Source organism: Phoxinus phoxinus, assembly GCF_949152265.1.
Source record: "Phoxinus phoxinus genome assembly, chromosome: 7".
Taxonomy (NCBI): Eukaryota; Metazoa; Chordata; class Actinopteri; order Cypriniformes; family Leuciscidae; genus Phoxinus; species Phoxinus phoxinus.
The window spans coordinates 30,753,919-30,774,766 of record NC_136882.1 but is presented as its reverse complement, the minus strand read 5'-3'; the positions used below and the strand labels follow the sequence as shown (position 1 = coordinate 30,774,766).

Sequence of the window (20,848 nt, the reverse complement as noted above, 5' to 3'; positions counted from 1 at the left end):
TATGCAGGTGAATATGCTGCACCTGGAATCCCGATGTCAGGATTACGCACAGTTAATTTATGCTCTGCATAAATATATAAATTAGCATTTGATTTGACTTTTGGCTTCAACCATCATACTGGTTTTAATTTACAGTAGGCCTATATTTTCTTACATTTCCATTTGAACTTGACTGATTAAATGAATGAACAATTTTGCACATAAGTGTTGGAAATACATGCAGATTTTGCGATTAATTGATATCATAAATTGTAGGTGGTTCACTAATGTAACCTATCATCTAATCATATGTAATATCCCATAAAAATTGTAATCACTGTTTAGGCCAATTTATAAATAGCTGAGATTCCTAGCAGCATGTATTCAACAGCGTGTACAGAAAGCGTCCTCTTGGGGTTTGGTGAAGCCCTAATGAACTCTCCAGGCCAATAAAGTCAACTAAGGTCACGTCTTCTCTAAATATGACAGATAACATTAAAATGCTTTCGGTAACAAGAGTAGAATTCACTGTGTTTCTCGGATGCTAGTCTATTCACATAAAATCCAAAGAAGAGTATGCCTACTGTGACTGTATTCATTCTGTAGACCTACTAAAGAAGTAAACATAATATACTGAAAACATACTAAATATTTTGTCTTACCATTGTCATTTAAATGCATCTTTCCCATTCTATAGGTTCAGGAGTGTCAATAATACAATCTGTAATGTCTTAATAAGCTAAAACGAAATGAGAACTGTTCTAATACTGCCCTTGTCATAACAATGCCAGTGAGAGCCTGGATTTTTTCTTCTGGGTAACCTAAACCAAGCAAATACAACATTAGTATGTCGTCTTTGTCAAACACACAAAATAAGCACGGGTTCACTATATTCTAGTAGTAATATTGAATATCGGCTCTGGTAGTACGCATTTGAATGGGGTTTAACTGTGACAACTTTTGCGTCACGTTATCCATCTCACGTGACACATCGTGATCAACATGGCGGCCACCTCTGTTTTCCAGAGAGTGAGAACGGGCTCAAAAATCGGAGCGCAGTATGATCAGGAGGGCAATCTCATCAAGGTACCGCTAGAAACAAAACACTAAAACCCTCATGTGGGCACATTTGCAGCCAGTTGAATTGTTTTAAGGTTATGCTTCAATCAGAGAATCCTGCCTTATCGGTTAAATATAACACTGTACACAAATGTTGTGTTCTAATTGTAAAGAGACGCATATATTGTAGTAGTCCTCTTCACTTATATAAAAGTGAGGATACATGCATTAAGAAAATAAATAATATAGGCAAGGCATGAGGTATCTACAAATGTATATTTAAAGAGATAGTTCACCCCAAAATGTTAATTCTGTCATACTCACTTTCTGTACTTGTTTCTAACCTGTATGACTGACTTTCTTCTGTTGAACTAAAAAGTAACGTTAGATATTTTAAAGAATGTTTGTAACCAAACAGTTGACAGCACCCTTTGACTTCCATAGTAGGAAAAAAATACTATGGAACCGTCAACTGTCTGGTTGCCAACATTCTTCATCTTCAAAATATCTTCTTTTGTGTTCAACAGACCAAAGAAACTTGTACAGGTTTGGAACAACATAAGGGTGAGTAAATAATGACAGAATTTAGATTTTTGGGTGAACTATCCCTTCTAAAAAATGCTCAATCTTACAATTTTTTGAACATTTAAGAATCAATAAATACTGCCTTTTCGTTTCTTCAGTGGCAAGTAACAGAAAAAGATTGACATAAAATATAGATTTTTTATTTATTTAAAGAGTGTGTTTTAATTTGCTGAGTCTGTACCGTCATATACTGACAGCTGTATGTACTGTGATTGACAGGTGGAGACACGTGAGGATGAGGAGCAGAGTGTCAAGCTTGCTGAGATTTTGGAGTTGTTGCTTGCAGCTGGTTATTTTAGAGCACGCATTAAGGGACTGTCACCCTTTGACAAGGTACATCAGACTTTGAACACATATACCAACCATGGTGAACATGATTTCAACAATTACTCACCATAATTTCCCTCTGATTTTAGGGCTAAGTTATGGGTAGGGTTAAGATTAGGCTAGTTAAGGATAGGTTTAGGACTACATTTTTGGAAAGGAATGTTGTTCGAGCATTAACAAAATACGTTGATCCAGGAACATGTCTTGGCAAAATCATGGTGTGTTTTACACATCATAAGATAAATTATTAACAATCTCTGCGTTTACTTTAGGTGGTAGGAGGAATGACCTGGTGTATAACTACATGCAACTTTGACATAGACGTTGATCTACTCTTCCAAGAAAATTCCACCATCGGTCAGAAAATGTGAGTGGTAGATTAAGCAATTCGGTAACATAATGAAGACTGACAAAAAACATTCTGCTCAGACTGAACTAAATTCTGGTAAATGTGATTGTCTGTATCTTTTCCACTTAAGTGCTCTGACAGAAAAGATTGTGTCAGTCCTGCCCAGAATGAAATGTCCTCACCGATTAGAGCCTCATCAGATCCAAGGGTTGGATTTCATCCACATCTTCCCTGTTGTACAAGTATGTATTGTACACTTGCATATCTGTGGCACCTAAAATTATTTATGCTCACCGAGGCTGCCTTTATTTGATCAAAGATACAGTAAAACAGTAATATTATGACAATTCAAAATAACTATTATAATATAATTAAAAATGTTATTCCTGTAATAGCAAAGCTGAATTTTCAGCCATTGTTAATCTTCAGTGTCACATGCCTCCTTGCTGAATAAAAATATTAATATCTTAAAAAAAAGAAAAACCTTACTGATCCCAAACTTACAGGAGTGCGTTTAGATTAAATGACTTGAGAAACAGTGCAAGAACACTTACGATGCATCTTTTGTGGGTTCTATAGTGGCTGGTAAAAAAGGCGATTGAAACCCGGGAGGAGATGGGAGATTATGTCAGGTCATATTCCATCTCTCAGTTCCAGAAAACACATGCATTTCCTGAGGTGAGACAACAGGTCAACACTGAAATATAATTACAATGTATTAACAGTGTAATATATCAAACATGTTACAATCTGCAATCTTTGAAGACTCAGTAATTGTGTTTATTTTAGGATGAGGAGTTTGCATTAAGGAAGGATCGAGCCATCAGTACTGTGGTGAATGTTTGTGTAAGTATCCAATAACCTTTTATCTTTGCTTTTTCATTTAATATTGCCCACATGAGCCCCACAGCTACAGAGCTGATGTGCCATCTGTTCATCCTTCTATATTTGATAATAGAATATTGTGAGGTGAAATATGGTTGTATATTGTCATGTGTGTTTGGGCGTAGGAGGTGTATGCTCCTCAGAGGCGTTATAAACGGCAGGTAGATGCTGGTGAGCTGTTGGATGAAGAGTCTCGGGTTCATTCCACCCTGCTGGAGTTTGGCAGGTACTCTCTTACCCTTCCATCACGGGACCTTGTGACTTTGCACTCTTATCATGTCCAACTGGAAATGAACTGAGAATAAATGTAAAGTGTAATTCCAGCATGTGAGACCTGTAGTTACTGGTGGGGATGTTTAAACATTACTCTTCAAAAGTTTGGGGTCAGTAAGATTTTTTTCAATGTTTTTGAAGGAAGTCTCTTATATTCACCAAGGCTGCATTTATTTGATTAAAAATCCAGTGCAAATCCAGTTTTTATTCAGATTCTCTGTTTCCTCATTCACCCTCTTATTTGTTTCCTTCATCTTTACTGGTCTGTTTCCTGCCTCATTGTTTCAGCAGCGCTGGGTTTAAATCTCCATTAACGGCATCTATTAATCCACAGGTGTCTGTACCTGTACCTCCTCTAATGTTCTCATTCTTAATTTCCTCCCTTTTTCCTTTCCATCTGTCTCTTATTTTTCCTCATCAGTCCGTGCCTTCTCATATCACAGTATATGCAGTGAGTATGACTGAGGTTCAGTTTCTGAGAATGGGAGTGACACATATTGACTATCGGTCAGATGTAATGGCTTTGTATTGTTTTTACTTTTGCATTTTCCCAAGCACTGTTCTTCACACATGGCATCTAAAAGTTTCGTTCATGTAATTTCCTGTCATGTGGTGTGTCATGCCTGTAGTCTGATGTGTTTTGAAACCGACTCTTGCCTTGAGCTGCATGCTGTGTGTAATTTGAACATGAAGCATTTCAAATGATTTATTTTCTGTTTTTCCAGGCGCTATGGATTCAGCAAACAGTCTAAAGCAGGCACAGTGAGTATAAGATATTCTTTTAATTTTTCTGCCTCATCACATAAAAAAGTTCAGTCGGAGAAGGTTACAAATAAGCAGCTGACTCATGTGTCCATGGGTAAAATTGATAAATTATTAAATTCCTTTGAGGTAATTTAAATGTCTATGGTGGATATTTTTTCTAATTAAGCTTTGCAGTTTCCTAGAATTGGCGAGAAGTTGTTCTCTGTGAGTGCAATCTCTATAAATAGATTTGTAAAAATCTTGGTAACACTACAATGAAGTCTTATTTGTTAAAGGGCACCTATTATGGAATTTTGAAATTTACCTTTCATGTAGTGTGTAACATAGATCTAAGTGAACAAAAACATCCTGCAAAGTTTGAAATATGAAAGTGCACCGTATATAAAGTTATTGTCTTTCAAAAGTAAGAGTCGACTCGGAGTCATTTTTATGAATCGTTAGAAGACCGAAGCTTTTTCTCTGACTAGATGACGTCAACTTGTCAAGTTATTTGAATACGATACGCCCACTTATTGCGCTCCAAGGCCAGCAGGGAAAACATCATGGCGATGAGACGCTGTATTCTGAAGTGCGACTCAAAAGCCAACTTTTTTCATCTGCCCAAGGAGGAGCATTTGAAGACTAAGTGGCTACAATTCATATATACAACTATACCACAGAAGTATAGTCCGAGCCTTGTGCTTTGTTCGCGCCATTTTGAAGACGATTGCTTTTTAAATGCAATCAAACTTGGATTCGCGAGCCGGCTTATATTGAAGGAAGGTTCAGTTCCAAGTGTATTTGCATCAGCTTCCTCCTCCGTATCACAACCTGTAAGTGTTATTAATAATTGTTGCTTTTATGTTTTATGTAGCATGCTTAATAATTATTTTGTTTGTTGTGTAAGCACCGTTTAGCTTCTAGGTTTTCAATGGCAATTGTATTGAGATATGTGAAGTGTTTGTCGTTGTTTTCGGAGTTGTCTTAAAGAATAGAGTAATACCTCGTAGTAACTTAACTGCATTTTTTTTTTTGTAAAAACGTTATGTTTATGCATCGGGCTAATGCAAACAAAGACTGATTGTGCTTTTACAATATGAACTCTGGGCTATGCTCGCTAACATAACATTAAATTCTTTATCTTATTTTTAGTTTTTTACTACAAACTACAAAGCAGTGGACTATAATCATTATTATAACACAATTTAATTGATAAAAGCATCATTGTACTCCGTGTTAAACAATAAGTATTATCTCTGTAAACACTGCTGGGTCATCTGACCAATCAGCGCAGATTAGCGTTGCGCAAAGGAGGGGTTTGGAAAAATGAGTCGTTGAACGAATCATTTGGGAGTCGGTGAGCAAATCAGGTAAAAATAAATGCATATTATACGAAAACAAAAGTGTTTTTTGACATTGCATGCACGTAAAACTGTTGTTGGGGACTCCCTAAACAACATTAGGAACATTTTAAATGTCATAATAGGTGCCCTTTAATATTAGTTAATGCATGAGTTAACATGAGCAATATACAGCATTTATTAACCTTTTTTAATGTTTAGTTAATGAAAATACATTTGTTCATTGTTTATGTTAGTTCACAATGCATTAACTAATGTTAACAGATCATTCTGATTTTAAAAATATATTGGTAAATGTATTAACATTAACTACAGTAATAATAAACAAGTTGAAAATCATGGATATATATCAGTAATACACTGATCAAGAGGTGTGGGATAACTTCTGGTAAATTTGGTCATTAAACAAAATCATAATGCATGCAAAACATTTGACAATTGGCTTGATGTCTGGTGTATATTATAGTTAAATCATCCAAACCCAGTGGAATGTCATTTAAACTGTTATAAAATGTTTTCAGTTTTCAGCTTTTAGTTCTACAGGCAACAAAATTGGCAGAAAATGTCTGTTGACGAAGATTTTTGTATGCACTGCCACTGACCGTAGAACCGCCCCTGTGGTGTCCATCTGGGTTTAATAGACCACAGATTGAGAGGAGGGCTTGGCTCTGATCTTTGTTGATTTTGATTTGTTGTTAGTTAGATCATGTGATGATGATGTTTCTAGCAGGCAGTGGAGCAGAAGCAGGTGTTGGCTCAGGGCACGCAGGGTGCGCCGCCAGGAATGGCCCAAGTGTCTGAAGAAGAGGACCTGCAGGCAGCAGAGGAGGTCAGAGTTATGATCATACGAACCTACACTTGTCCTTCAATCAAATCTCACTTGTTCCTAATCACCCACTCTTCTTCTGACCATCATTCATTTTCCATCAACCAATCAGAAGCTCTGTTTGATTCTTTTACAGCTCAGAATCAAGGCCCTGATGACTGGAATGGCTGCCATGGCAACCGAGGAGGTAAACTTCTAAAGTCATAGTATGCTAAAGAGTTTAAAGTGATAGTTCGCTCAAAAGTAAGCTAAAAATGTATGACGTGCTTTATCTGTGGAAAATAAAAGAATATTTTGAGTAAAGAAAAGTGGTCAACAGTCTGATAATTTTACACATTATTTCTGTATGTGTTTTTGTAGGGGAAGTTGTCAGCCAGCACAGTTGGGCAGATTGTTGGACTGCAGTCTGAGGAGATTAAGCAAATTGCCACCGAGTATGCCGAAAAGGTGAGCATAGTGAAGCTACACTGGAGACCTAAGAAATAGTCCCTTTCTTTTTACACTTATGGGTTGATGCTGGAATACACTACATGGCCTTTGCACAGACATTTGCTCTGGATTGCAGTCTGGAGAAGTCAACGTTAGTTTGCAAAAGTCATAGCCAGGGTGCGTCTCAATCAGCTCCCTAGGTTGTGAATCATTGTGAGATTCACTTCAATTAATAAATCCTCATGGGATAGTAAAATGTGTCCATCAAATGCGCACTTCAGAATCTCGGCGGAAGTAGTAGGTCATACGGGTACTTTACGCCTAATGTTTTCTGATTTTGGACGCATTGACAGTGTGTGATTCTCCAATCATTTTGTGTATAATGCCCAGTTTCTCTAACCATTTATAATGGTGTCAAGTGTGTAATGCCTAGTAAATTCCTTTTGATGTATGCCAGGCTTTATTGTACATACGTGTGATTGAACAGGCGGAGCGTTCTGTGGAGGATCGGCCAGAGAGATTTGGGCCTGCGCAACAACACCGGCGTCAGCTGACGTCATTTAACAAACAAATCACTCAAAAAACAAAGGAGCTTGAAGAGGTAATGCGCATATACCGCACATTGCTGACATCACAGATATTGTCTCTCCTGTTGGTTTCTTTCTTCATTGTTTCTTGGTTTATTCCAGCTGCAATCCAAACAGCAGGAGGCCAGAGTGGCGTGTGAGGATGCTAAAATCCAACTAGCCGAGGTATGACGGGTAGACAGATATTTACTGACAGATAAAGAGTTTACTTGGACCATTAAAGTAACCATGAAATCCACATTTTGAAAATCATGAAATCAAATAATTTTTAAAGGGTGGGACAACCTTTCACTCACATGAGATCACAGCAATAGCAAACCACAATGATCCCGCCCTACATTTTTCTTGTATATCGGAGTGAAACGGCTTCTCAAACACCACAATAGGGAAGAAAAGACTATCGCAACTTTCATTCACCGACTTTAATCTATGTGTTTTTTAGGCCACAGCGCACACTGAAAAGCTAGAGAGAGAGCTGAGCTCACTAGAGGATGTGGAGTCTCAGACAGATTCTGGGTAAGTGAACAGAGCACCTGTAATTCTCTAAACCTAAGGCTGATTTATACTTCTGCGTCGGACCTACGCCGGAGCCTCTACGCGTTGGTTTGCATTTATACTTCTGCGTCGTTGTCTGCGTTGACGCGCAATTACACATTATGCAGAGGGAGGATGTGAAACCCGAGGGAGGGGTTCTAGCAGACCAATCACAGTGCTTGCGTCCGTGTAGAATTCACACGTTGTTACATTTTTGTAAAGGTGCACGTCAGGGTACGCCCTGGGGTACGCGTGCTACACACAGCCTTTGATGTAGCTACGGCGTGAGTTCGACGCAGAAGTATAAATTGGGCTTAATGTCCACCAAAGCGTTTTTAGTCAACTGAAAATGTCAGCGCTCTTCTGAAAAAGCCTTGCTGTGGGCGCTTGAGATGCTATATGTGCTATGATACGGAATATCTGTGGAATTGTTACTAGTATCTGTTTTCGCAAATAATTTGTTTCTGAATATTGGTGGAAAAAAATATGGGATGGGAGGGAAAATAATTAGTCAATGCTTTTGCGTTCTCTCGCAAAACCTGCTCACAAAATCTTTGTGTTCTCAGAAAAACGTTTGCGTTCGTTCGTAAAACTTTTGTGTTCTTTGCGAGTGAATGCAAAGTTTCATGCGGAACGCAAAACATTTGCGAGAGAACACAAAAGCATTCCCAAATCATTTTTACTTCCATTTCATTTTTTCATTATGTCCCTTTATTGACTCCGTAGAATTCAGACATACTACTCTTTTTGGATACTTATTTTCATGCTATATATTGCAGAAGAGCAGTATATTCGGATGCAGCTTTATTTTCAAAGACATTTTCGATTTCAGACACTTGATTCTAAAACCTAGTGAGCTATCTGAGCTATCTAGTTAGACATTTTAAAATGTATCATACATTCCTGACATAAAGGCAGTTCCAAAAGGTAGGTAAGATAATATGAAATCCTAATGACACGGTCGGTCACATTAGCAAAATTTCGCAGACAAAAAAGATTCATTGTTGATTGTCAATAGCGTAGCAATGTATGAAGCACAGCTCACAGAGAAGTCACTTTTAAAGGGATAGTTCACTTTAAAATTAAAATTCTGTCATCATTTACTCTCCCTCAAGTTGTTTCAAACCTGTATTAATTTATTTCTTCTGCTGAACACAAAGAAAGATATTTTGAAGAATGTCAGTAACCAAACAGTAGTCTGTACCCATTGACTTCCATAGTATTTTTTTTTCCTACTATGGAAGTCAATGGGTACAGACTACTGTTTGGTTACTGACATTCTTCAAAATATCTTTCTTTGTGTTCAGCAGAAGAAATAAATTAATACAGGTTTGAAACAACTTGAGGGTGAGTAAATGATGACAGAATTTTAATTTTAAAGTGAACTATCCCTTTAAACTAAGCTGCTTTCTGTTGGTCGCCATGGCAATTTCACACGACAATCTGAATTTGATGCGAAATCTGTGTGGGGAAATCTTTCGCCCTTATGCGAAATTCACCGAACAATGGTAAATGTGGGATATATAGTTCAGTCTAATTAGATATAGACTTTTTGCTGTGTTTTTTATGCTTATTAGAGAACTGTGCCATCAGCTTAGCATAACGCTGACGCCAAAGTGTATTGAAATCAATTTAGAAACTTGACTGAAAGTTTGGAAACTCAAATTTTTCACTTCACGCTTTTCATTTGCTAAAAGTTGAAAGCCCAAAAGCTTGATGAATCTTATAAAGTGTCAGTGTCTGTGCTTTTTTAACTATTATGTTTGTTTTAATCTTTTAGCTCGCTGGAGAAACTTCGTGCTTTGGTGGCTATGAATGAAAACCTGAAACATCAAGAGCAAATGTTCCGCTCACATTGCCGCGTACGTTACAATAACATGTCGCATTAACTTTTTTTTTTTTTCTGTTTAAGTGAGTAATGTTAAAGACATGACTATCATTAACGGTTATGTGTGTGTATAGGAGGAAATGACCCGTCTGCAGCAGAATATTGAAGAGTTGAAGCTGGAATCTGGAGACGAAGGAGATGATAAGAAGGTGCCGGTGACAGTCTCAAATATAATCATATAGCACACACACATATTGGATAAAACCCCCAAAAGTTTGTATAAAAATTAAAAAGCTTTTTTTTTAATTATTAATACCTCGCTTTGGCCACCATCTTGGATAATTTTTTTTAATCTTGCCTTCATGCTTTGGGGATTGCTGCCTTAGTATTTGGCCAAAAGAAGGTACCTTCTTCAGATTGAGTTTTATGGCAGATTGAACGCCATTCGACACATTACCGCCATCAAGTCACACAGTCCTGAAGTCTTTAAAAATTCCAGAGCATAAAGAAGGTATCGCAGAAGGCTGTCTACCTTTTTGAAACAATTCTCTTAGTGGGTGTGTGTGCCAAAGTTTTGGAACGGAGCCGGTCTGTGTCAGTTTCGTTTTGTTTCTCGGACTCATCCTCTGCATGTGTGTTTGTAGGAGATGAATTTGTTGATTGATCAGCAGTACACTACAGACCGAGAAAAACTACAGAAGATTCGTCTGCTCATGGTAGGTCAAGTTGAACTGATGTTTTTTCTCAGAAAATTGCAAGAGATTCTTCACACTCAAGTGTTTTTCTCTAATGCCCCCTGCAGGCAAAGAGGAATCGCGAGATCGCCATCCTGCAGCGAAAGATTGATGAGGTTCCCAATAGAGCCGAGCTGACCCAGTATCAGAAACGCTTCATTGAGCTCTACAGCCAAGGTGTTTGTATTTTGAAGTCAGCATGACAATTAAAAATTCACCCTATCTGTTTTCTAAATGCAAGTTGTTGTTTTTTCTATATTGCAACTTTAAGATGTTGGCTATACAATTGATAGATCTGATTGGATGGGCCGCAGTCAAACCCGTTGTAATATGGCTCACAGCTTTATTAAAGATGGGGTATGTGATTTGCAAAACGGCAAGCAGATTTTGAAAATACACAACTCAAATGGTCCTACCTTCTTTCCTTTGACTCCACCCATTCAAAGAACATGGACATGGATGGGGGGAGGGGGGGATGATACGACCGTTTGATTGACGCACTTACTGTCCAATGATTCTAGGTGGTCTTGGAAATGATTGGCTGGAGTTTTTCGAGTCCTGCCGGTTCCACAGATGATTAAATTGCTTAATTTTTATTTCAGTGCTTCTAACTCAGTGGCTGTAAGTGGGTTAGGAATATGATTTTAAAAAAATGGCCAAAAAAGAGAATTACATACCCCACCTTTAAGCATACTTTAATGGTTAATTTGATATTTTTCAGTTTCTGCAACACACAAAGAGACAAAACAGTTCTTCACGCTCTACAACACCCTGGATGACAAGAAGGTTTACCTGGAGAAGGAGGTATCGGCTTTGTTTTGCTGTGCTATTGGGAATGAGTTTTCTTGTATTTATAAATGGAATCAGACTCTATAATCCGAGTAGTGTTTAAAAGGATGGGCAGTGGAATTGAGACTTTCTTTTCTTTCACAGGTTAATCTGCTGAACTCCATACATGATCATTTCCAGCAGTGAGTATCAAATAAAGCTCTAGGATCCATGTAGGATTTTCTCAATATTACAGCAATAGCCTTTACAATTAATTTCGACATGTCTTTCCTGAAAGCACAGGTCCATGTGGGTAAAGTGTATGTATATGTTTTTAGGGCCATGGCTTCATCAGGAAGTAAAGAACAGTTTCTCAGACAGATGGAGCAAATTGTGGAAGGAATCAAGCAGAGCCGCATAAAGGTACAAAACCTGCTACTGTTGCTAATTTATTTCCATTTTGCATATGAATTGGTTTAAATCCACTTTATTGGTGTTTTTTCCCCCTCAGACAGGAACATAAATTGCATTGTGGTTTTCTAACGTGTATTTTTGCACTTAAAGATGGAAAAGAAAAGACAGGAGAATAAGATGCGCAGAGATCAGCTGAATGATGAATATCTGGAGCTGCTGGATAAACAGAGACTCTACTTTAAAACCGTCAAAGACTTTAAAGAGGTAAATACTCACCAAAAAAAAAAAATCTGTTTTATGTAAATGTCCTCCCTTTTCCCACATAGACATTAATCTATTGATATTCTGGATTGAGGAAACGGGATTCATAAAATGCACGGCCTTGTCTGTTTCAGGAGTGCCGCAAGAATGAGATGCTGTTGTCTAAACTGAGGGCAAAGGGAGCATCGTAACAGCAGGACAAGAACACACACCCCTTCAATACACAACTTCCTAATAGCACTTCAAAACACACACATTCCCTGATGTTGATATTTCATTGTACCGCAGCCTCATGCTGATATCACATCTGGTTTCAGACTGAAACACTCTGCTGTTCAGAATGTGTGTGTTAGCCTAGATTGTTCTATACATTAAACTAATTTACTGTTAAAATGGAAATGTTTTGTGTCTTGATGCTTTTTTCTTTACACCCATAATGTAATATAACAAATTATCTTGCTAATCACCTTTCTTTTTGTATAGTGTTTATAAAAATCTGCTGCCATAAGACCAAAACACATTAAAGGAGAATTAACTACTTGCTGAGACTTGCAGTTCTTGTGCACAATTTAAAGATTGAGTGGTCAGTTGCCTCAGACTAAATTATAGCAGCCCTTATGTCTACTAGGGCTGGGGAAATGGGCAATACACAGAACATTTTCAACATATTTAACAAAATATCTAACAACCTCATGAATATTGTGATAATGCGCTAGTTTTAATTTGACCAGTAAATATTAAAGTCTGTGCTGTTGGCCAGCTTTGTACATAGTTCATGAGCACAAAATGCATTAATAGCTTTGGAAAGTTCAATTATTTTGTTGTCTGTTGAATCATCCACATCACAATAAATTTTCAAAAAATGAGTTGTGTGGCATTTACCGGTAGTAGGTTTTAGAACTTTGCATTGCCGTTTATTATTAGTTCATAAACTACGGTAAAATGGCTATTCTTTTAAATCCATGATAAATGGTTTGGAAAATTCCTTAAATATCAACATTTTAATCAATATTCAGTTGCATTTAACATTTCGTGTCAAGCCATTTCAGAGCAAATACATAAATGAAAATCAATAGGCTAATCTATCAAGAACCCTTCAACCAGCCCTAGTTGCTACTAAGGTTGTAGGTTAAGTCTCATATGGAAAGAGCAGACAGCAATATTCACTAAATTTTCAATGTTTAATGAGTTGGGTGGGTAACAATAGAAATTTACCTAAATAACAATATAATGTCTTCTGAAAGCAGATTTCTGTACAGACATGGAATGCAGACTGATCAGAGCATTTCTCACACATTTCAGGACAAGTAACTAAAAATGACAACGGTGTGGTCTGATAGTTACTCCATATAGATCACGAGGTGCACAACAGGAAAAATTCATCTTAATCTCAGCGTGAGAACTGTCTGCCGTCTCCCTTCCCTTTGTTGACGTGTTTGAAGATCCTGGCCTTGTGGACGTTCTTAGATTTCTGGTAGCCGAAGCCTCCGCCGCCACCTCGCTTCTGCATCTTCACTCCTTTACTGCTGTGAACGTCTGAGAGGGCGAACGGTTAAGAACCAAACACTGCAATGTCAGAGGACTCTGAAAGAACTCAACTTATGAAAATACTATAAATACTTGGTACTAATCAACAGTACTGTTCAAAAGTTTGAGGTCAGTAATATTTATTTTTGAAAGAAATTAACACTTATTCAGCAAAGATTCATTAAATTGAGTTTTTCATAGAAAATTGTTGAGCTGTGTTGAGCGTAAGACTTCTTTCAAAAAACAAACTTCTGAAAACTAGCATGTACAATGACAATTCCATGATTAAACTCAAACTGTTCAACAAGTTCCACATGCAAGAAGATTCACTGTAATTCAGTGTTGAAAGGATACTGAGGTCCACAAAAGGCGGCACTTTAAAACCAAAAGACATCGCCACCTTTGGGAGGTCGAGTGTCTCTACGTTATAGATTTGTTTGAGGGAATGAGAGTCGTAAGCTCTGACGTAGGATTTGTAGGCCTCCTGAGCTGATTTATGAAGGTAGTAGTTCTTCTCTATCAGCTTCTCCATCTGAAAAAGACGAAAGCAAATACAGATTTTAAACGGACGTATTTGCTTTCAGAGGGATTCAATTTTAAACGAGTTAGAGATTTAGGTTAATTCAACGGAATACAAAGTCATACCTGAGATTGAATGTCTGAGATTTTAGTCCAGGAGAACTCAAACTCACTCAGAGGGACCTTTAGAGGAACACAAGAAAGGCATCTTGACATGTTCAACAGCTTATTAACTATGTTTAAGTTTTATAGAGTATTTCAACTCTTGTCATGACCATACAAAGCCGACACGCACTGAAAGCCAATATAAAACATTAACAATAGAGATGTAATACTTTGGCCTGTTTGAGGAATCGCAAAAAGCCGAGCTCCTCTGGCCTCAGGATCAGGAGGGCATGTCCCATGCCGTCAATACCACGAGCTGTTCGCCCTACACGGTGAATGTACTCCTAAAATAATCAAAACAATCATATATTAAAAAAACAAATACACTTTTTAAATGACCAGACATGTTGGACTACAAATTTGATGGACTAAGTGGCATGACTGCTGTACCTTTGGATCATCAGGTGGGTCGTACTGAACAATCCAGTCCACCTCTGGGATATCGAGACCTCTGGCAGCCACGTCCGTACAGAGGAGAATGCCAGAGTCTGCATTACAGAACTGGAAAAATGTTGTGGTTCTCTTTGTCTGTTTCTGCTTCCCCTGAAAAATCAAGAAAACAGAAGTAGATTTATTTAGGGTTTTTTAAATTTTTACTTTAAGGCTTTAAGACCTTTTGTTTAAATAGCTGCATAGATAAAATTAAGACCATTGGGTTTAGTTCAAATAATAAAAATGTTGACAAAAATAAAATGATAAACCTCACATTTCACCCTTTCAATTTTTTTAAAGAAAATGTCAAACATTAAGTCAGAATTATAATTATATAAATATAAAATGTAACCTGCTCTGAAACCACAAGCCACGCAGCAGCGCCAGTTAATTCAGAGCCTTTAATATTTATATTTAAGATATCTTGAAATGACAATTAAGACTTTTGATACAACTAAATGTAAGACTTTAAAAAGCCTTCATCACACTGCATAAATGCTCAATGACTCACATGAATGGCCATGACGGGCAGATCAATGTAATTAAGCAGCTCATAGTGGTACTTCACAGACATGCAGGACGAGAAGAACACCATCAGCTTCTTCTTACGATTCTTCTTCAGAAATGTGAAGAGCAGCAGGAAACGTTTCTCCGAAGGACATACAACATATCCCTAAAAATAAAACAAACCACTTGATTATAGTCAAATAATTAATGTGAAACTCAAATATTTTACACCAACAACACATGACTCATGGGTGCTGATAAAGAGCAGTTTACCTGTTCAAGTCCTTCCACAGTGGCCGTGTCTTTGTTGTCATCCACCCCAACATACAGCGGCTCCTTCTTGAGGGAGATTCGTGCAAGATCCTCCACCTTCCGTGTCTGTGTTGCTGAAAACAACATGGTCTGTCTTTTTTCTAGAGAAAGAGAAATATGTGTCACGCACAAAATCCACACCATCCAAGCTATGATTTCTGAATTGAATGTCATGGATTAAAACGGTTGCATACTGGATGTTTTATTCAGTGTATAAGTATGTACTGAAACTGGTTTATGTAGCAATATTTGGATTTTGCTGATACAATAATAATACCTCTTTTACAGACAGGTACTAAAAGGAATTTGGTGCTAATACTACTAAAATCTATCTATCTTGACAAGAGTTTATGTTGAATTTATGTGTTAAAATTGAGTTTGCATAACCAAAAAAACAATAAACTCCAGAAAAAAAGAGTTTTAAATTATAAACGAGCCCGAAGTACAACGGGACTCATGTTTTGAAATGTCTATTCTTTACTACTTCCAGCTGCTCATTCAAACAGATGGAGATAAAATATGCACCTTTACAACAATCTACAATATGACAATATAAACACACCAAAAAGTAAACATTGTCATAATTAATCAACAGTAGATCAATAAGCAATTATGTTATGACTTTGAACGTGCAGTGCTGACATTTATTTAATTCACTCACTGCCTTTTAATGTTTAATATTTACATTAAGGCGTATCACGATTATTGCTTACAAAAATAGAGCAAAAGTCTTAATACTTTAAAGGTCCCATGACATGAAATTTTCACTTTTTGAAGTTTTTTAACATTAATATGAGTTCCCCTAGCCTGTATATGGTCCCCAAGTTTCTAGAAATTTCAATCGGTGTAAATCGAGCTTTTGCTATCTTTCTCTGCCTTTGAAAAAGTGGAAGCTCAATCGGGCTGATCTTGAATCTCCTCCGTATGACGTCATACGGAGGAAATGTTACCTCCGCTTTCTCTGCTTTGCCCGCCCAGAGAATATTTCCAGTCCATGAGAAAATTAGATAGGAAGTAGGAACGCGTGCGCGCGATTTTAGTTTGTCCACGGAGATATCATGGCTTTTGAGCGAGGGAAGCATAATTGCTCAATAATTGGATGTACAAATGAACACCGAAGCCTTTTTTTGTTCCTTCATCCAAGCCCCAGAAGAACCAGTGAATTCATTTCATTTCCTCTGGAAATGCGCCGACACAACTCCCCAAATTTTTGCATGTCTGCGGCATACATTTCACCGACGACTGTTTCCTCAACTTAGATCACTACAGAGCTGGCATCGACGAACGTCTGAAAATAAATCGATCGAGCCGAGCAACAATTTCTGAGGTGTAACTGTTCAAGTTCAGACAGGTAATCTTTCTCTCAAATCGTTCAATACTGCTGTTTATGCCTCAGTAAGTCAAGCCAGTGACTAAAATATCAACTTCACATCGTTTCTTTTAGTAGGATGAAAATAATCGTATTTAAATTGTGAATAAATTATATACAGAAAGCGATCAAAGCACAATCTTTGTAGGAATCGCGCGCACGCGTTTCTACTTCCTAGCTCATTTTCTCATGGACACAGCGCGATCGAGTTTATCTGGACACTTGCCAAACTCGTTATGAAATCAATGACGCACGTTACACTGCACATGAAGCTCTTACTGTATTTACATCATCGTGTTTGCATTGGTGAAAGCAGAGAGAGTGCAGAAACTGCGTTGCAATGATAAGATCTTCATTCTCGCGATCAACAACAGACTATCATCTGCTTGCGCAATGCTCATCACGGCAACATTTTATGTGATGGGAATAGATCTAAATACTTTAAAAACTTCTGACGATTTGTTAATCTCGATAGCTGTAATAGTAAAAACGTATAATAACTGTAGTAAAAGTATTCGAGAGAGTTTCACATGTAATAAGTAGCTATTTCATATGCAAGCATGTCAGCCAATCACAGCAGTGGCCGGTTACACTGAAGTCTCACACAGACACGCCCCTTCAAACAGAGCGTTTAAATCAGAGGCTAAAACTGGGCTAGGAAAAATGCCTTTTGTTTCTAAATTATGACTATTTTCTATCTAAAAAACATACTAACATTATAAGGGCAACCCAGGACACATTATAAAATAATATAATAACCCCATGTCATGGGACCTTTAAGGACCAAGAGGAACCCTGGTTTAAGCAAGTGATGTCAGGTAGATCAGGTAAGTCATTGGTTCTTACTAGGCAGTAGTTTGATGATCTGCTTAAGTTCTTCCTCAAAGCCAACCTCCAGAATCCTGTCAGCCTCATCAATGATCAGACATTGAAGGTTCTTGAACATGAATCCAGGCGTGTTCTGTTGAGAGAAATAGCGAGGTCAAGTATACGGTACATACCCATGTGGCCAATCTGTTCACAGTAAAAGGCCTTACCTGCAGGTGATCGAGAAGTCTGCCAGGTGTAGCAACCAGGATATTGACTCCATTAGCGAGTTTCTGGGCTTCAGCAGAACGATTGCTTCCTCCCATGATGAGGCCGTACGTGTGCACGTGATGCGTCATCAGCTCCTTCAGCACACCATATGTCTGCATAGCCAACTCACGAGTGGGAGACAGAATGACAACGCCAGTCCCTGGGAAACAGACCACAGTTGATGACATCTCTACTATGAAAAGGACTATAACAATCAGAGACATTACATTCAGTGTGCACTCACCATTTCTGGGCATGAATTTGAGTTTGTAGATAAGCTCAATGGAGGGAATAAGGAAAGCCAGAGTTTTACCACTTCCTGTTTTAGCTGCGGCCAACACGTCTCTGTTGGAAAAGAATGAGCACACATCGTAAACATTAATATGACAATTAAATAAATGTGATAATTACTGTACCACAGAAACCCTGCCATCTCTGATGCACTGCAGACTCACCTCCCCTCCAGCAGCGGGCGTATGGTCTTGTGCTGGATCTCTGTCATGGTTTCAAAGCCCATTTCTTTCACTCCCTTCAGCGAATTCTCACTGACCACTTCTGCCAAAGATGCAAATGACTTGTCCTCAAACGCACCTGAGAAAGTCACCAGTGAGGGAAAACAAATCCTAGTTACCATCGTTACCTATTCATGTTAATGGGAAAAATGAAAATAAATGGCTTACAAACTGGTTTATTTTTATAAAGAAAAACATTTTGAAAGGTTATATTGCACTCCAAATAAAGCAACAAAAAAAAAAAATGTTATTTACTATGTTATTAAACTATGTTATTTACTACTAACTAAACCATCTATAATTTTGTCTCTCAATTACAAATATGAAGTCATTTTTATTTAATTCACTTGTCCAAAAGGTTATTATATTGAAAAAAAAAAAAAAAAAATTATATATATTTACCAACTGAATAAAAGCTTGTGTGGATTTAAGATTGACTATTTTGTCACTTAATTACAGATATATGTACTGTACACTTTTTCAAAGAAAGTCAAATAAATTGGTTTATTTACTACAAAGCAAAACATTTCAAATGGTAATTTTACATTTCAAGTAAAGCAAAACACAATGTAGAACTGTTTTTTTCACCAGATAACTGAATAAAATAAGCTTCTGTGAATTTAAGATTAGATTATCTTACTAGTAATAAAACATGCATCTCTTATAATCTTGACATTCAATTACAGATATATGTGCAGTAATTTTTTATTTTATTAAATCACTTGTCAAAAAAAGTCTAATTGGTTTATTTAAAAAAAGCATTTTAAATGGATATTTACCATTTCAAATAAAGCATTTAACCAGTTAACTGAATAAAAGAAACTTCTATGAATTTAAGATAACATTACCATGCTATTTTTTTTACAATCAATAACAAACAAATTTACAGTAATTTATTTAACTGGTCAAACAAAACTTTCTGGGAAGTTTTTCCTAAAACTAGCCAATCAATCAGACATGTCATTATTTTTCACATTTAAATGATCAGATAAATAGACAAACTAAACCATTAAACACCATATATGACTAAATTAAACAATATATGATTGCAGACTGTGCCATGTTTACCTGTCAGACCAGAAGGAAGCTGTGGTCCATCTTCATCACTATCATCCTCTTCAGCTGATCCCTCTTTTTCATTTCCATTCTCTGAAAACTTCTCCTCCTGTTTCTCGTCACTCTCTTGCCCTTCTTCTCCTGCTTCTGTTGTCTCTTTAACTCCATCTTGCTTTTTGACCTTTTTCACACCTATAAGAGTGTATATGTATACATGTCAAATACTTGCATTAATTAGCATAATAATACCGATACATTCACAGCAACATTAAACACTCACTGGATGTTGAGTCGCCTGTGCCATTCAATTTTCTTTTCCTTTTCTTCTTGTTTTTCTGTGAGGTTTCGCCGCCCTCGGTGGAGATACTTTGCAGCTTCTGCTCTTCAGTGATTTTTGGAGCAGAATCTCTGGTCACATCCGCTTCCTCCAGCACAACCTTCACCTCTGCCAAATAAGAAACACATACAGAACATTTCATCAACTCCATCTTAAAGGAAAGAACATGTACACTCAATATGAAGAGTTAATGCGAGGTTAATGCATTGACGGTGACGTTAACATGTTCCTCAATATTAACGTGTCCCTTATCAACATTAACGTTATAATTAGCACGCTACGGTTTATTTAAACTTATATGTCGTGCTGAGTTAAACATAACTGACTGAACTATAAGACAAAACTTTACGAATGCAGTTTAAAGCGGTGTGATTATCACACACATGGTGGATCTGAGATAACGCCTAAAATGAAGTATACGTCACGTTAATCTTTACAATAAAAGTGAAAATCACCTCCGCCGACTTCTTCTTCTTCCTTCTGAGATCTGAGAATTTTCCGTTGTTTATTTTTTTCATTTCTTTTCTGAATTTTCTTGCGCAGAATCTTCATCTGCATGTCCGCCATGGCTGTACACAAACACGTGTGTGCGTCTGCTGCGTGGGGTCCTACGCTTAGCTGACTGACTCACTATGCCTGACTAAAAAATGTTCAAGACCCTACTGCTGTGTTCGAAATCGTCCCCAATACTCTTATTCACTATATTATTTATACTCGGAAATTAATGTGTCTTTATTAAAAGCTGTTCCTGATGGTTTGGTTCAGCTGATTAAAAGGTGCATTGTTATGACCAAGACAGTCATTTCGTCTCAGGTCTTAATTTTTGCAGAGGAGAGCTGTAAAATTAAAGTTTTAAGAACATGTATAAATAGGCTACAGAGACTTCCCCTTCTAAAGTTAGAAAGAGACCTCTTGTTTTTGATTTTCCTAAAGATAAAGTAGTTCAATTTTAAAAACTTTCACAAAACAAACTTTCCCCATTCTACCAAAGGTAGCCTAAAAGAGGTTCAGTTAAAAATGATTCATTATATTTATCCTTGTAATAAGTTCCTCAGACACCGATTTAATTTGGGTTGTAATGAGTGCACCTTT

The 20,848-nt window shown here is 37.3% G+C and overlaps 2 protein-coding genes across 5 annotated transcripts; one reads left to right on the top strand and one right to left on the bottom strand.

Annotated features, from left to right (window-relative positions):
• Positions 1-916: 916 nt before the first annotated feature.
• On the top strand, positions 917-12,390 carry ccdc93 (CCC complex scaffolding subunit CCDC93). Of its 4 annotated transcripts, none has more exons than XM_079618336.1 (24): positions 951-1,065; positions 1,843-1,956; positions 2,223-2,317; positions 2,430-2,541; positions 2,879-2,977; positions 3,089-3,145; positions 3,310-3,410; positions 3,879-3,908; positions 4,183-4,219; positions 6,293-6,391; positions 6,525-6,575; positions 6,749-6,835; positions 7,305-7,418; positions 7,507-7,569; positions 7,847-7,920; positions 9,719-9,800; positions 9,901-9,975; positions 10,411-10,482; positions 10,569-10,677; positions 11,222-11,304; positions 11,434-11,471; positions 11,607-11,691; positions 11,833-11,946; positions 12,078-12,390. In XM_079618336.1, the coding sequence occupies exons 1-24, from the start codon at positions 982-984 to the stop codon at positions 12,132-12,134; spliced, it is 1,932 nt and encodes a 643-aa protein (XP_079474462.1). In that variant the 5' UTR covers positions 951-981; the 3' UTR covers positions 12,135-12,390. The 4 variants fall into 4 exon arrangements, with proteins under 4 accessions (XP_079474464.1, XP_079474463.1, XP_079474462.1 ...); XM_079618335.1 differs by having other exon boundaries at positions 6,290-6,391; XM_079618338.1 differs by lacking the exon at positions 3,879-3,908 and having other exon boundaries at positions 917-1,065.
• Positions 12,391-13,103: 713 nt separating this feature from the next.
• On the bottom strand, positions 13,104-20,622 carry ddx18 (DEAD (Asp-Glu-Ala-Asp) box polypeptide 18). Its single transcript, XM_079618334.1, has 14 exons — positions 20,212-20,622; positions 19,700-19,864; positions 19,432-19,611; positions 18,307-18,442; positions 18,096-18,196; positions 17,812-18,011; positions 17,621-17,735; positions 15,367-15,506; positions 15,098-15,259; positions 14,545-14,697; positions 14,325-14,438; positions 14,116-14,172; positions 13,825-14,002; positions 13,104-13,479 (listed from the first exon to the last, which is right to left on the bottom strand). The coding sequence occupies exons 1-14, from the start codon at positions 20,321-20,323 to the stop codon at positions 13,334-13,336; spliced, it is 1,959 nt and encodes a 652-aa protein (XP_079474460.1). The 5' UTR covers positions 20,324-20,622; the 3' UTR covers positions 13,104-13,333.
• Positions 20,623-20,848: the final 226 nt, after the last annotated feature.